Here is a 16814-nt window from a genome sequence, read left to right as displayed (position 1 = left end):
AGCCGTTCCGAAAGACGCTGGCAGTCAACAATTCGAGTCGCTCTTCGTTGGATGCGGTCCAGAGGGAGATTCTGGTATTGGGGTGCCCCTGCCCATAGATGAGAGCAGTATTCCATGTGTGGGCGAACCTGCGCCTTATAAAGCTGTAGGCGGTGGGCTGAAATGATAAAAGTCGGGCGCTTTATTTTGCCACTCTCGCGCGGTAAGCGCGACTGTAACCACACATCCTGCGTAGATAATCAAAGTTCTAAACAAGCAAGGCCGAGATTTTCACGCTCACGGAGCAGACAAATGCCAGTACCTACTAAACTATTCCAATCTAAGATAGTTTACTTCAGCTCGTGCTGACAGGTGTATAATAGTTATTTGTACAACAAGAGATCAAAGTTTGATATTTCTTCGAGTGCTTATTTTGAGTCCCGTGCAAGCGAAAGATTCTATAATAGATTCACGAGCGTAGCGAGTGAATCTAATTTAGAATCTTGAGCGTAGTAAGGGATTCAAAAGCGCACGAGATGTAAATAACTTTGATCTCGTGTAGTACACAAAATTTTTCACCCTAAGCAGTGAGAACATACCTAGAGGGACAGAGATAATAGAACCCAAGTATATCGAACTTGTATTAGACCCCGCATGTTGAAATGACATTTGACTATAAAGGTCACTTGAATGTCATTTTGTCTCACTCAGTGAGCAAAATCGCATTTTGCTCACTGAGTGAAACACGCTCAGTGAGCAAAATGCGATTTTGCTCACTGAGTGAGACAAAATGACTCAGTGAGCAAAATCGCATTTTGCTCACTGTTTTTAAGAAGCAAAGTACCCTTGTTCGAGCTGCTGAGGTGAAAAAGGGTTTGTTAACTTGACGAGAGGAACATCCCATCCCTTACATAAACATAAATCAATCAAGGCTCGTATTGTTTCTTACAAATTAATCGTCTCTAGTTTTAACAAACGTGGATGTTACATTGATTCCATGTTAGATAGTATGTCTCACGATAGTTTAAAGTCGATAAATATGAGCTATATATTAAATATTTACCAATTAACCGAAACCTTTGACAATGTACACGCAACATTCTATATGGCCACTTACGAATGAATTCGTAAAAATGTGTCCATGCAATCTTGCAGCTGGCTGTCCCGCTAAATATACACCTATCCATAATGAATTTTGAAAATATGCAAGTACCTAATCTAGATGCGCACCGATATTTTTGATCATATAATGTTATTATGAAAGCCTATGAAGCCAGTGGTCCTCGGTTCAAATACCGATAAATTTATTTGTGTGATGATATTTGTTTCTGTATCATGGATGTTTTCTATTTATTTAAGTATTTGTACTTATATTAAATATATCATTGACTGAGTACCCACAACAAAAGACTTCTTGAGTTTTTTGGGGACTTGGTCAGTCTGTGGAAGAATGTCCTTTAATATTTATTTATTTATTCATTTCATTATGAATGATATTTACTGAGCCGCTTTCAAGCCGGCTAAACATTTCCCCTTATTTACGCCAATACTGCGTCTTTTATGTTATGGCATGTCTAAGGAATAATACTTATGTTAATTGCACGAATATTTTGGAAATTTTAGTCTTAGTAACCACAATTATGATCACATCGAATTGAAAAAAAAAACATATTACTACGCTAAAAATTGCGATAAAGTAAACAATTGTAACATATCTCATGTCCCTGAGCATACACTTATCGCAAAAGCTATGCATTTAACTCTCGTCCTTGGTCCTAAACGTTCAAATTCACTAAAAGGTTGCTCCCTTAAACCTTCGCTCAGATATCGAGTCCCTAACGGCACCATAGGCACATGAGATCTCAAGTAAATTGATGTTTTGTTCTTAAGTAAAAGGTTTATCCTTGAGTTGGTAGTAACTGTTGTGGCCAATTCACTTCAGGAAATGATGGAAGCTTTTAAGATGGTAAGGCATGGTACTCTAATGAAAGTCAATGCAATTTTAGACACAAAGTAAGATTATTTATTTTAGTGCTTGATAAAAAGAAGTCCAATATATTCCCAGTAGAATTTCTATGAAACTCATCTAAAATGACTATTTTGTACATCAATATTTTTGTGTTTTTAGAGATGAACACTGTTTACGTGTATGTCATAATAGGGGTATATGACATATAGGTACCTACTTGATTTCATGCATAAAATATAAGTAGGTACCTTAGAGTGCTCAGTGAGACTGCTCAACATTAAATCTCGCTTAAAACATAATACTTATTAACCTCAAACCTTAATACAAATAAAATAAGTTATCGCAAAGCTCGGTTACATTTTTTTATAATTCTTTGTATAGGGTGATCACTCCAAGCCTACTTCTTTCTCTATGAATTCTATAATTTCAGCATGATTTGAAGTATAATGTGTCAAACGTACGACGAAAACAATTACCTACACCCACAACCGCACAATAAACACACAGAATTTAATTGTTGATTTTGGATAATTATATTTTAGCGTGTGATGGACTGGTTCAAAGTCGAAACAATTAACAAAGTCCTTTGAACATTTCAACTGCCGTCCCATTTAGATTGCTTGCCATTAATTCAAATTTCGATATACATACCTACTCGCCTGAAACAATGACAGGGAACCAATCTCAGTCAAGGTCAGACGTACCGCACCCCATTCGTCTTGTCAATGTCACAGTACACCTGTTATATTTATTACCAAAGCAAGGGAAACAAGACATTAACCCTAATAAAATATTAGGTATCTTTTATTTTATTCAACATTGTTGCTTTTACGTTTATTTAACTGAAGAAAATGCCCATTACTTTGACAATTTTACAAAACAATGTTCTTTGCTGCTTGCAATAGGGCTGGTTCTCTAAGACATATAAGAATGTTATTAGGAGCCCCCCAATTTCTCCACAGATCTCTTTCCAAAGATGTGTCTGGCCACTCCTTCAAAAAGGAGTCTAGTTCATCCCGCCATCGCCGGCGAGGTCTACCAAATCCCCGATTTAAGTTTTCGGGCTTAGCTTAGCTTTAGTCAAAGACCAACAGGCCTATTCGGATTTCGAGATAATCACAAGATCTAGAGACGATTTAGAGATCAACTAGATCTACATTAAATATCGACTAGATGTGACTTGGATATCTATGTCATAACTTGTCGAAATCGTTCAAGAGGACCTCCAGAATCGCGGAAACGTCAAATTTGACATATCTATCTTACAAATATCGTTAAATTATCCATATCGTAACTTGTTGAAGTCTAGTAGAAATCTAATTCATTTTCCGAATCGAGCCGCAAGTCTGTGCACCGTAGGTTAGAACTGGGAGTATGCACATGTCCATGAGCTTCCGTTTTAGTGACATTGGAAGAATACCATTGTAAGAATGTACAATTGCAAAAAAATACGAACTCATTTTAGCAAAAGCGACCAACGAAGCTCATCAAACAACAAGACAAATGTTATACAGTCGAAATAAACCAAATTAGCCAAACCATTATTCAAGATGAAAGTCACGCAGATAGTTATTTCATAACATGCCTGTTCTGTATAATGTGCCAGAACGCAGCCAAGGACGCAGTCGAGATTTGTCGTGTCAGGACTCAGGAAATTGCAAGGCGTATTATGTTAAAGCGGCCGCGAGAGATTTGCATGATACATCGTTTGTAATTTTTAGGGCGATTGAAACGAACGGCCTTGGGAGGAAATTTTGTCACGTTTTTGAGGCTGCGTATATTGCTTATACAGTAGCCGTTACGGTTTATTTGAAACTCAAGGTTGGATTGATAAGCCTTGGCGGATATCGAAGCACTCAGTACGATTATTTTAGCATTTTTTCCCATGGGCTGCTTTTCCATCTGTGAGATACACTCGTTACTTTTACAAGAAAATATGTGTTATGTACATAAGCTTACATTCGGTAATAGCTGGAATTGCTATTTTACGTAGGTACTTATTCAAAATTTCTTAAAAATATATCACAAACTTGAAATTTAGGCCACAATATTTTTGCTAAAAGTCTACCCAATAATGTTGGCTGGTCACAACACATGTGATTTATTCTGACTTTATGACATAAAAACACGACGAAGGTTTTTTTATATTTTTACTTCAATATTTTTATCCATTTTATCGAGTCGTTATATTTTGTGACCTTTGCCACGCCAAAAGTCACACAATTTATTACAGTGAGATAGACTACCCGTCTTGTTTTAACTATATTATTTAGAGAGGGATGGGTATATTGGGTATTCTATCTCGCGGGCGAGAAACTGTCACGGCGATCTTGTGCTATGCCTCCTAATAATATCAAATTTATAGTTTGTATGTTTAGGATTCTTCTAACGTATATTCTACTCGTATAATAAGTTATGAATATTTTAGAACTGACCAAAGTATTTCATGCTCGATGTATCATAAAAATATTATTTAAAAATAGGTTAAATCTTAAACTGATTTAAAAATTTAAAAAGAAAGAGGTTATAAATTGGATAGCATGTTTTAATAACATTAATTATTTTTAATTTTGATATAAGTAGGTACTTTAAACTTAATGAACAGCGTCGTTATAAAGTGGTAGTTATGACATTCCAAACGAATAGTTTACCTTTCCAGTATCGATGATCTACCCTGGGTCCACATATTTCCCATGATTTAATTGTTTACGTGGGAAGAATCCGAGTAGGCCAGTAGGACAATAACTAACCATGTGAGACGTGACCAGAATTACAGTAACTCCTAATATACCCATTACTTACCGAGACTACTAGCTTCAGGCGAACCAGTATATGAGTGATCTCTGGTTATAAATAGTTGTAACGGATGTCGAGGCCAAACACATTGGTGTTTGTGCAAGCCGAGTATTCAGTTAGCAGAAATGCCAAGGAGGAATGTTAATGGTCCCATTGGGGTTGGCAAGTGGAGATTTGGATTTATGAAGTGGTAAATAGTCCTCGGACAGCATAGAATATAAACACGTGGGTGCATGGAATAAGACTAAATGTATTTTATTTGGCTATTAGTAGACGTACTTCCCCAGTTTACACTGTTTCCTATCTGAGGTCGTTACAACTTGTTTTAGATCCCTTGTATTAATTATTTATTTATTTTATTTTATTCATTTGGAGATCCAACAGCTATGACATTAACATATAAATTATAGTAGATACAGGAAGCCTATTATAGGAACTTACAGGCAGTTATATCTTCTATAATTCTGTATTGTGAACACGTTTTCGTGAAGTTTTGAAAGCTGAGTATATCGTTTAATTATAGAACCTGACCTGACACGTACTTATTACGTCTTTAAATTCAGACGCTCAATATCAATACTAGGTAGGCAATAATATTGTTTTCTTCTCCGAAACTATAATCAGTAATCCTAAATAATCACTTGCGTCCATTATTATTGCGTATATTATTCGAATGGTCGAAGATCAATCAGAAAGTTACAAGCTTTTGATCATTATCTAATATTTCAACTCCAATATTGACATGATGTTGGATTAAGCGAAGGTTGTATCAAAGTCATTACACACAGATTTGTGCAGTCCTTGAGCTCATGGCCGCATATTTAAGGTATGTATAATAATTATTAATCGTCAAGTTAGTCACGTTGCCGAAATGAGCGAATAACAGTCAGCTAAAATGACATCTCTGGATAGCTTCAAATAAAAAGCGCACTAGTGCGGGAAAATAACACCATATGTACTGTAAAATAAACATCCTTATCAGTAAAATATTTTGGCTCATTTTACAGACTGAAAACACTTTTTACACAACTGTAGGTACGTATAAATTATTTTTTGGTATTTCATTTGTGGTCATCACCGTATACCGAGGTATTACGGATCCTTTACACAATGGCCCAGTGCTGGACCAGCGAGATGGCCTTGCGATCGTTGAAAGCACGCACTATGGAATGAGCCACGCGTAGATGTGTACACACCATCGCTGACCTACAACCTTTGATTTGCAAACGAAAAACCGACTTCGTGGCCATCCCATCGCCATACCGCTACGCCATAAGCTATCCGACACCACTACCTTTTCTACACACCGGCCCATCTTAGTGGGCCAGCATGATCTCCAATCGTGTAGAAGACTAGAGGAGCCATTAAATAAACATAATATGGTTTGCATTGTCCTGTAAATGCTTCTGACGAAGTAATAAAAAACTATTCGCATCTGATGCATTAGTACTCTTACCAAATTATTCATTTACCTAATGCTGCGCTGTAATCTTGTCAATGTCGTGTCAAATATTTTGCATATATTGCATTAAACTTTTAGATCTAACCGTATTATGAATAATAATATAGGTATATTGCTCCTTTTACTTGAGCAATCGGGCATAAAGCAACAGAATTAGCAGGAAATTAGTAATTCCTGAGCAACGAGCCGAAGCAATTCCTGAGTCGTGCGTGATCCTTTAAATCAGCGGTCGGCAACCTGCGGCCCGCGGGCCGCATGCGGCTCGTGAAACTGTCACTTGCGGCTCGAGTGCCGCCTTGGCTATTTTGTATGTAATAGTGACAAACGACAATGTCTCATAAAGTCATAAATATTAACAAAGTACGGCCCGCGTCACCTCCGTTTCTTCTCTCTTCTCACTCTCTGCTAAAAGGTTGCCGACCGCTGCTTTAAATAAACACCTCTAACATCCCCCGAAACTAACACGTGCATTAATATTGACAACCCTCACATGTGTTATTATGTGCTGAATTTAGATGAATGCTACGAGTTAAAAGGGCTTGATTAATATACAAATAAATACTCAATCATCTTGTTAAGCTTCGTCTCATACCTACAGGTTAAAAAAGACTAGTTAAATGTAAATTATGCCATGGATTAAATAAAAGGACCTCGTACAAATGAAGGTGGGGTGACACCGGATAGTTAAGGTTTGATCACACATTCATTTTAGCTCGATATATTTAGATACATACTATTTAAAACGTGTATCCGGTATCATCCCATATACTACATAACGGTAAATATGGGTTCTTAATAACAAATTAAATATATAACCTAGCATTTAACTTTACCTGAACCGGCTGAACCGTTCGGAATTTGCCAAAGCATTACGGGACCTTGGTCTCATAAATTGCAGCAAAAGGTGTCCATCGATCAAATTTTTAAATTAATCCGAGGTCCCCGTTGATAAATTTTCGGCACGCGAGGCCAGAGCTTGGAATGTAGGGGCTGCTCAATTGTCAACACGCACCGATATATTATAATAGGGTCTATCACTACCGGGTCAAGGTGCTAGGACCCAAAAATTGGGCCGCATTTCAGATGCGACCTTCGCCTTTTTCGGGACAATGCAAGTCGGACACAATCGCGCAATTTCGCACAATAAGGGCTCGGGTAAGTTGCAGTCATGATTGCCTCTGGGTAGGACTCTGTATGAAAATTACTTTGGGACCATTGGGTAAAAAAAAAGAAGGTTGAAATGAAAAGTAGTCAGACAAATTTGTAGACTTGTAGTGTCTTGTTCATTTTTGATATTTAAATCACAAAAACATTCCTTTGCCTCCACAAAAGGTTTTTTTTACAGTTTCTGTGAAATATTTATATACTTATGACTGTTTTATTTTCAAAATTGTAAAGCGTGATGTAGTTTTAAGTTGAATGGCCTGTTTTAATATTTAGTCTCACCTGATTATGTTGGCAAGACCCAAAATACATCTTCCTAATGTTATTACATTAACATTAAGTATATTATTATGTTTTCATCCTAATAGTTCGTTTTTTTAGCATAAGAAAATAGGCAAACAATCTTAACGTGTCTTTTTATTGAAAAACACTTTTGAAAAATAAGTTACGGCAAATATGTAACAATTATGAATCATATACGATTATTTACATTCTTTTGCTTTCATAAGTAATACTTACTGATTAAAAAAAAGCATTTTCCATTAAAAGACACGTCAAGATTGCGTAGTCTTTTTCTAATGCTAAAAAAAACGAACTATATATATGTAGGTAGTTTAGTACCTATAATAGTTGTCGAACAAAAAACTACATATAAATGAAGTGACTAGTTGCTACCAAAGAGGATTTGAAGAAGAGAGTTACTGTCATGGTAAATTATGTAGCTACAGTTCATTTACTGCCATCTTTCGACAGAAGATTAAACCTGTTTGAACGCCATTTAACTTTGATCCTTATTCTTTAACTGATATGTGTCAACTTTTTAAATATTAATATTCACGCCATCTACTCGAGCATAGGCTGAAGGTTGTGGCGCCATCGCTCGAAAACATGGAACCATACCTTTGGCCTATAGTCGAGTAGATGGCGTGAATATTAATATTTAATAAGTTAACACATATCACTGAAAGAATAAGGATCAAAGTCAAATGGCGTTCTAACAGTTTTATGTTCTGTCAAAAGATGGCAGTAAATTTACAGTGGCTACATAATTTACTTTGACAATCCGTCTCTATAGACTTTATTCTCTTTGTTGCTACTGACCTGTCTAGGGAGACCGCGACGAGGCTGTAGACGGAAGCGGCTACGGACAGCCCCTGCACGTACGGCACCGTCTTGCACATAAGCCATCCCAGCACCCATGCTGCGGACAAAAACAAATCTGTTATGCTGGTTGGGCGTTGCTATTAAGGACCCAAAATCTAAAAATCAAGGTCATCACTAGGTACAGGTACCCCTTATAAAACAAAGTCCTCTGTCTGTGTTTGCATGTTTGTTCGCGATAAACTCAAAAACTACTGAACGTATTTTCATGCGGTTTTCACCTATCAATAGAGTGATTCTTGAGAAAGGTTTAGGTGTATAATTTGCTAACCCGTACGAAGCCGGGGCGGGTCGCTAGTTATAAATAGAGTGAGAAAGCTGCAACATGTCTTAGGTAGCACTAGACACCGTGAGTGCATAAATAAATTAAATCTACATAGACATTAAATATTCTGAGTGCTCTCTTGATCGTCAGACGTGTAAAATCGATTAGGCACTCAGATTTTGCGAACATAATTATTTACGCTAACTTTTCGTATGCTCAATAGTTCGTTTTTTTAGCATTAGAAAAAAGCTAAACAATCTTGACGTGTCTTTTTATTGAATAACACTTTGGAAATATGTAACACGGCAAATATGTAACAATAATGAATCATATAAGATTATTTACAATCTTTTGCTTTCATAAGTAATAGTTTCTGATTATTAAAAAGCGGTTTTTAATTAAAAGACACGTCAAAATCTCGTAGTCTTTTTCTAATGCTAAAAAAAACGAACTATACAATTTACCAATTATATAGCGATCATGACATGTTTAGGTACATAAGTTGAATATAGAGGTGCACTGGCCAGTGCCTAAGCATACCAAAGGTTAACACATTCACTGCCCCCGACGCACATGTGCGTCCACCGTCATACAAGTTTGTTCCTAGGCCACGCCCCCTGGCAGTGAATGCGTTAAACATGTAACATGGTCGATTCAACACCAATTCCATTAAGATAATTTATAAAAGTGTAAAATTGATCTCATCTGGATTTCATAAAGTAGAAAATCTGATGTTCTAACTGTGAAACGTTTTAAACCAGTAACAGAAAATGATATTTAATAATGGCACGTATTTAACCTGTCAACTAATTAATCGAATTTGGGTAGTTTAAAATAATAGAAATGGGTACTAAAATTAATAGTTTGGCAACAAAAACGGAGCCTTAAAATATATCAATGTGAGTTGTATTTAAATGGCAAATATTTAATTAAAAAAAAATATTTATTTGGCAACTGAATTATTATATTGGCGACTATTTATGAAGCACATTTTAAAAAGAAAACGGCTATCTATTAATTTAAAGATAAAGTTCATTTAAAATATTTTGTTTAGTCACTACACGGTCAACCTAACACGCTCCTCCTCGCTTCGCTCGTCGTCGCACCTATCTTTTGCCTCTGGCAGAACACAGTGGTAACTATTGAAATTAGTAATTAAAATTTTAAAGACCTAATGGTATAATGGCCATTAGGTGTTTCATGATTAGGAATTTCGACTATAAGTATAGCAAGTATAATAGGGTATTATTGGTAAATAAAATTGTGGTGTCTCGTGGATTAGGAAATTTGTCAATTTAAAGTACTAGGTATGCATATGTTTTAATTTAAATGATTTAAAAATGGAGTATTAAAGCTTATGTATTTAGGTATCTTAGGTATTCTGTATATGTACAAAATATATAAACAACCAAATTTTATGATCGCTTTACAATATTAGTTGCCAACTTATTATTTTAGACGCCAAATTCAAGTTCCCTATAATTTTTTTGGGTGGCTTGATTTTGCTGCCAGTTTTTTAATAATATGATGCTTAAATTTGAGGCTAATATAAATGTATTGGTGCTAAAATATTAATTAACAGCCAAATTATATTATTATATGCCCAGTGAAAGTTCCTGTTTAATATTTTAGTTGCCCGGTTAATAATAAGCCTTTAATAATTTTACTGGAGTTTATTTTTGCTTCAGTACCTATTACACATTGAATTTTGGTTTTACCTCTATAAACTAAAGTTACGATGAATTTATAAATAATAATAATAAATGTAATAGCTATTATTCATACAACAATGTTCACGTTTCGGATTTGGAGCATATTAAAAAATTAAGCTTAGCGTACATGTTGCAACGCCTTATAAAAGTATTAATGCGATTTCATCTACCGTAAGAACGGTTGTGAGAATAAGTAGATAGGCGTATGTAAAGTAAAGTATTTATTAATTGTTAACTGTGTAGGTACATAAGATTAAGGCGTAATACAAGAGATTTTATTATGTACATAATATACCCATATTTAATAAGTATGTAGTAATATTATATCTTAAATGCACGTAGCACCTACACAAAACAGCTTGGTAATAATTATTTAGGTTTAGATACTTATTAACTTTAACTATATTTAATAATTATCATATCGTAGATCTACTTTTTTTTTTTGTTAGCCTATTGTGTCCCACTGCTGGGCAAAGGCCTCCCTCTCTTTCTTCCACGCGTCTCGTTTTATGGCAATATTAGGCCAATCTTTCCGAAAGACGATCTACCTACTTATACTTAAGTAAAAAAGCTAATGTATTAAAAAAGGCTAAATCCTTTTGTTTTAATAAAACTTATTTATTTTAAATGATTTTTGTAGGTAAACGACAGTAAATATAAGACAATAGAGAATTGGAGATAACCAGTAACCTTCGTACACCGTACACCTATGTATGTTAATGATAATAATGATCTTAGAGTCACGCGGCCATTTGTCCATTAACTGTAGCAACTTATTTAAGCCAACTGTTGCGCCCCCCTGAAGAACATTTTTATCGTATATTATTATTATTATTATAGCTTTATTTATCCATACAGTTACATTATTTGAAATATTTATGTGTATAGTATGTATATGAATATTATTGTATGGCCCCTATAGGGTAGAAAGCCTCCTCCATTTTATTCCATGTTTGTCTGTTTTGGGCTGCGGTCATCCAGTTTTTACCAGCTGTTTTTACAACATCGTCGACCCATCTTGCCTTTTGTCGTCCATGTCGTCTTTTTCCTGTGGGACCAAGCCACTTCGTTGTTTGCAATGTCCAATTTTATCGTATATACCGCCTGTAAAATAGATAATAAAGTTGGTAATGGTAAGCAATTAAATATTTATGCATGCACCAAATAATTCATACCTACTGTCATCAGCCAACTACTTAGTCTTCACTGTTTTCGCAAAGATATCGAATCGAATACGGCAACATTTCACTAATTCCGATTGAAAGTATAGGTCATTAAAATTTCATTACGAAAAAACAGAACACCTAGCATCTTTACAGAACCCAAGCAACAAGTTGGCTCAGGTCACCAAATCAATATTTACACGCCGCCCTGCATCTAAAACTGGGCCAGGTCACTGTACTACCTGTGACCCGCAGCCTTGCAATCTTCCCTTTCACTCGCACTCACAAACACCGCCTAGTCCTTCTCTTTCGGTTGGCCTTGTCCCATCACGACGCATTACAATACAAAAGTTGGAAATGACAGAACGTCTTCAATTAATTCTGTATCGTAGACGGGCGAGGTAGAGTCGCGATTTCCTTGTAAGGTGAAATGCAACCGTTTTGGCTGTATCGATTTAACTTAGTTAATAATGAATCTGATTTGGGTTTAATGATACGGCTGCTTGTGATTTGTTTTTTATAACCTATATTTTTAACCTTGACCCGAAGTTGACATCCAATAAAATAACCTAATAATTCGATTGCTGTCGTTCAGGTAACTTTTAAATCAATGCATGCTTTATGTAAATCACTACACCTTATAAAACAAATTACCCCGCCGCGTCTGTTTGTTTGTGTGTTTGTATGTTCACGATAAACTCCTGAACGTATTTTCATGCGGTTTTCACCAATCAATAGAGTGATTCTTGAGGAAGGTTTAGGTGTATAATTTGTTAAGGTTTTGCGAAACCCGTACGAAGTGTGAATTACAGTCTATGATCGATTCAAATCAAAAATGATATGAAGGCATTCCTTGTTGAAGAAATATCATTTTTTACACTGACAAATCACATAAGTACATAACAAATCCAGATCAAATTCATAACCTCTTATTCCACCAGAATACGTCTCGGCGGCCACAAAATTGATATCAGTGGTACCTATGTAACCTGCTTTAGAAATAATTATGCATATTTTAAATCATGTGTATAAATGATTTTTAAGGAAGAGATAAGAGTTATAGAGATTTACGAACAAAGGTTTTTTTCTAGAGTTTCGTAGTCAACTAGGAACCTTTACAATTTCGCCACGCCATGTCTTTGTCTGTCCGTTTGTCCGTCCACGGCTTAGCTCATGACTAGTGCTAGAAAACCGCAGTTTGGGATAGATATTTAAAATCATGTTTATATTAAAGGTGGGTTAAATAAAAACTAGGAAATTGGTTTAGGGTCGTAGGTTAAGTTAAAGTATATATCAAACCATCCCGATATCATACTGCCCGGGAACCAGAAAACCAAGATCCCTGTCCTTGAAATTTGGCTATGCGGAAATACAATATCGTCGACGCCCACTCCATATTATTTATTGCTTCTCAGCCGTTAGAGCTGGCCACCCCAGGGAATTTATAGCGGGTTCACGCGATGTTGCCAAAATTTTCATTGTTTTCGCGTAATTTATAGAGCTTTGTACATCTGGTTCGTTTTTGCTAATTAAAAGGCGGACGTCGTTTTGTGCCAAAGAGTGAAAGCGCTTACTAACAATATGATTCCCACAATACGGACGCCATAATTAAAATTACTTAAAAATATCTGGAGGTGGAGGGATTAAGCTACCTAATTTTAAGTTTTAGTCACCCGCGCGACATGGTTCGGGGAGCCTAGGTCTCCATTTTCAAGCACTAACAGTGCATGAGTGGTCAGGTGGTCACAATAGCCGCGCGCTGCGTACTTTCATACGCTGCGCAGCGCGTTGGGCGCGCGATGAGATGACCGGTTGGGGGTGGTCTTGCGCTGTCGTCGTAGGCGGGCGCGGTGGCGCGTTTGGGTCACCCAACAATTACGACGATAAACAAAACTAAGTATCTCAAAATGTCCACTGTTCGGTTACAACACTTACTACAATTCTGTCCAAGGATTACGGGCTTCCATGCTGGCGGCAAAGCCCAGCCGCTGTCTCAGTTGAAATTAGCGCGCCGCCCAATCTTCGCTTCACGTATTTTAAGTTACGTTACAAAATAAATCAAAATAAAACAATTCACAAAGTTATATTTATTTACTAGGAAACTCCCACCATAAAGGAAATTATATCTTAGCCTGACTTGTGGTTAATACCTAGTAGGTTTGAAACAATTCACATGCAAAAAAAATAAGTTTTATTTTCGCAACTAAGTACCATGTCGAGGGTTAATACATAATGATTTACGACGAACATAATGAATCTATAAAATCATATATATCCGACGTAGTTGTTTTGAGAATTTGTTACTCATTACGAATTTATACTTTTTTATAATTCATCCTTATAAATGATATTACGCCATTTGTTGGATATTACGTCAACGTTTATAAAAGGACGTAATCTGATATTATTTCAGCAACAAAGCCAAGAAGAAGTCTCAAGTGAATACTTAGAAACACCAAACCAAGTTGAAGTTTTAATAAACCAAAACGTTTTGCGTTATTGTATTCGTCTTACAAAAACAGAAATCTTATTTGCTGTGAACACATGCTCATGTGAAATTTGATACGTAAAAGTTTCTTCCATAGACATTTGTATCAATAAACATACGAAGTAGGTAAAATGTATTTTTCACCTCAGCAGCTCGAACAAGGGTACTTTGCTTCTTAAAAACAGTGAGCAAAATGCGATTTTGCTCACTGAGTCATTTTGTCTCACTCAGTGAGCAAAATCGCATTTTGCTCACTGATTGTGTCTCACTCAGTGAGCAAAATGCGATTTTGCTCACTGAGTGAGACAAAATGACATTCAAGTGACCTTTATAGTCATTTCAACATGCGGGGTCTAATACAAGTTCGATATACTTGGGTTCTATTATCTCTGTCCCTCTAGGTATGTTCTCACTGCTTAGGGTGAAAAATTTTGTGTACTACACGAGATCAAAGTTATTTACATCTCGTGCGCTTTTGAATCCCTTACTACGCTCAAGATTCTAAATTAGATTCACTCGCTACGCTCGTGAATCTATTATAGAATCTTTCGCTTGCACGGGACTCAAAATAAGCACTCGAAGAAATACCAAACTTTGATCTCTTGTTGTACAAATAACTATTATCTCCAATAACAAGGAACTTTTATCCATACATTGGTTTATATTATGTAAGTATGTGATTGGTATATGTTATGTAAGAAATGTAAGAGAGCAAAAATAAATACAAACAGTACGAACGTTATAATTTTTTTAGTACCTATTTAAGATTTTTATTATTGTATATATATGTTAGTTTGTAAAGTATGTTTCTATGGGTCTTAGTTGCCTGAAAATAAATGCTTTTGATTTTGATTTGATTAGATTTGATTATGTATTGTGGTGACTTTTAATTTGATCTCTTATCATAATTTTAATTATTGCTCTCTTTTAGGTAGTTTATATTTAAAACAACTAATTTGTGTAAGTACATCTTATCAAAGTAGACAGGTACATCTTATTTTAAGCACATTCAAAAGGGTACATAACTAAAGTTAATTTTAAAGTAAAAAGTAACGGCTCTATTCGGAAAATGAATTAGATTTCTACTAGACTTCAACAAGTTACGATACGGATAATTTAAAGATATTTGTAAGATAGATATGTCAAATTTGACGTTTCCACGATTCTGGAGGTCCTCTTGAACGATTTCGACAAGTTATGACTTATAGATATCCAAGTCACATCTAGTCGATATCTAATGTAGATCTAGTTGATCTCTAAATCGTCTCAAGATCTTGTGATTATCTCGAAATCCGAATAGGCCAGTAAGTTTTAGGATTGCAACACTGAGTGGAAGTGTGACATGCTTCTTTTTTATCCCAGAAGGCAACACGGAGCACTCACACGTGACAGCACTGGCATGGCATCTACCTATTACCAGTGGCTGTATACAAATGTAATAATTGTGCACATGTACACACATGTTCCTACGTTTAAATTAAAGTAAGGAATAGTAAACATCGGCTCGCGTCCTGGCGGGTTCAGCGGTCCCTGGCCGGGAAAGTGGGTCAGCGGCTGATCGGGGCCGCAGACTTGTTGCAGAACTTGTGTTTGGCTGCGTATGTCTCGTATTTTAAATTAAAAATATCTATATAATAATTATGGGTGAAAGTATAAACATAGATTAGTTTGAAACCTACTTAAGTACCACTTTTATATAAATGTAAAATATATATCAAAGTACCTAGTGAAAAAAAAACCCTGAGCCTGAATGAGTTAAATTTTGGTTTTATCCCTTTCTTACAAATAGGACATAAGTCAAATTTACAGATAAAGACAAACGATCCATAGCTAATTCAGGCTTGCAATGCTTTTATAAGTTAACGCCATATGATATGACTCTTCACTTTCCGCACATATTCTATTTGTTGAGACATCATCTATGTGCTTTTTTTGTTTAATAGGAAATAAATTTCAACTACAAGTGATGGCTCGTCATATTTCACATGTAGGTATTCTAGTATAATTATACACTTCATGAGATTGTGTGAACTATCGTGAGTGATATGTTAGCGCTTTTTTCAGCGTTGCTCGAGTAACACAATTTCGGTAACGATATCCCCGCCTGGCCTCTTTGGCTCGGAGTTAGGGCTTGGGTACACACAAACTGTTTTCCAATTGTAATTTCCCCCTTTTTTATTACCCTATCCCAGACACAATAATTCTACCTAATCAAGTATAGGCAAACAAGTTAAGTAAAGCTTCTTTTTCATGAAGTTGTGTATATGTCGTAGTCAGATCGTATAATCCGCCGTATTACATTACGGCTAGCCGTTATCAAAAACAGGGGCGTTTTGAAATGCGGCGGTTCGACGATTAGCCGGATTGTCATTGCGATACGTTCTTCAATAAGGCGGCCAACGTTTAGCCGCATCGTACTACTATTTTAGATTGTAGAGTGACCAGTTCTTTCGGTCGCCCACGTAACCGGAGTTTGACAATGTTTGCAATTTAATTTATTTTTACCATGGTCCCACCGCACTACATGTGTTTCTTTTCCAAAACATTTCCTTCACAACTTAAATAGACGGAGCCCCGCAAGCGGGGCTCCTATTTCTGGGCGGTTTGCCCTTCGGGCATCTGAAGCTACCTAACGAACCTAACCTACTTACCTAC

The 16814-nt window shown here is 36.1% G+C and overlaps 1 protein-coding gene and 1 long non-coding RNA gene across 2 annotated transcripts in view; both read right to left on the bottom strand.

Moving 5' to 3' along the window:
- The window catches only part of LOC134805504 (uncharacterized), a 407355-nt gene that overhangs the window by 296083 nt on the left and 94458 nt on the right, over window positions 1-16814 (bottom strand). The gene's annotated exons all lie outside the window — the stretch shown is intronic.
- LOC134805110 (neuropeptide SIFamide receptor-like) overlaps window positions 1-16814 on the bottom strand; it is a 132570-nt gene that overhangs the window by 64560 nt on the left and 51196 nt on the right. Inside the window, exon 2 of the mRNA XM_063778413.1 lies at window positions 8472-8571. Within this exon, the coding sequence (XP_063634483.1) occupies window positions 8472-8571 (100 nt within the window). The remainder of the gene's footprint in view (window positions 1-8471; window positions 8572-16814) is intronic.

Source organism: Cydia splendana, chromosome 2 (genome assembly GCF_910591565.1).
Source record: "Cydia splendana chromosome 2, ilCydSple1.2, whole genome shotgun sequence".
In the NCBI taxonomy this organism is placed as follows: Eukaryota; Metazoa; Arthropoda; class Insecta; order Lepidoptera; family Tortricidae; genus Cydia; species Cydia splendana.
Note: the sequence above shows the minus strand (reverse complement) of the source record. Positions and strands in the feature narration are given on the sequence as shown.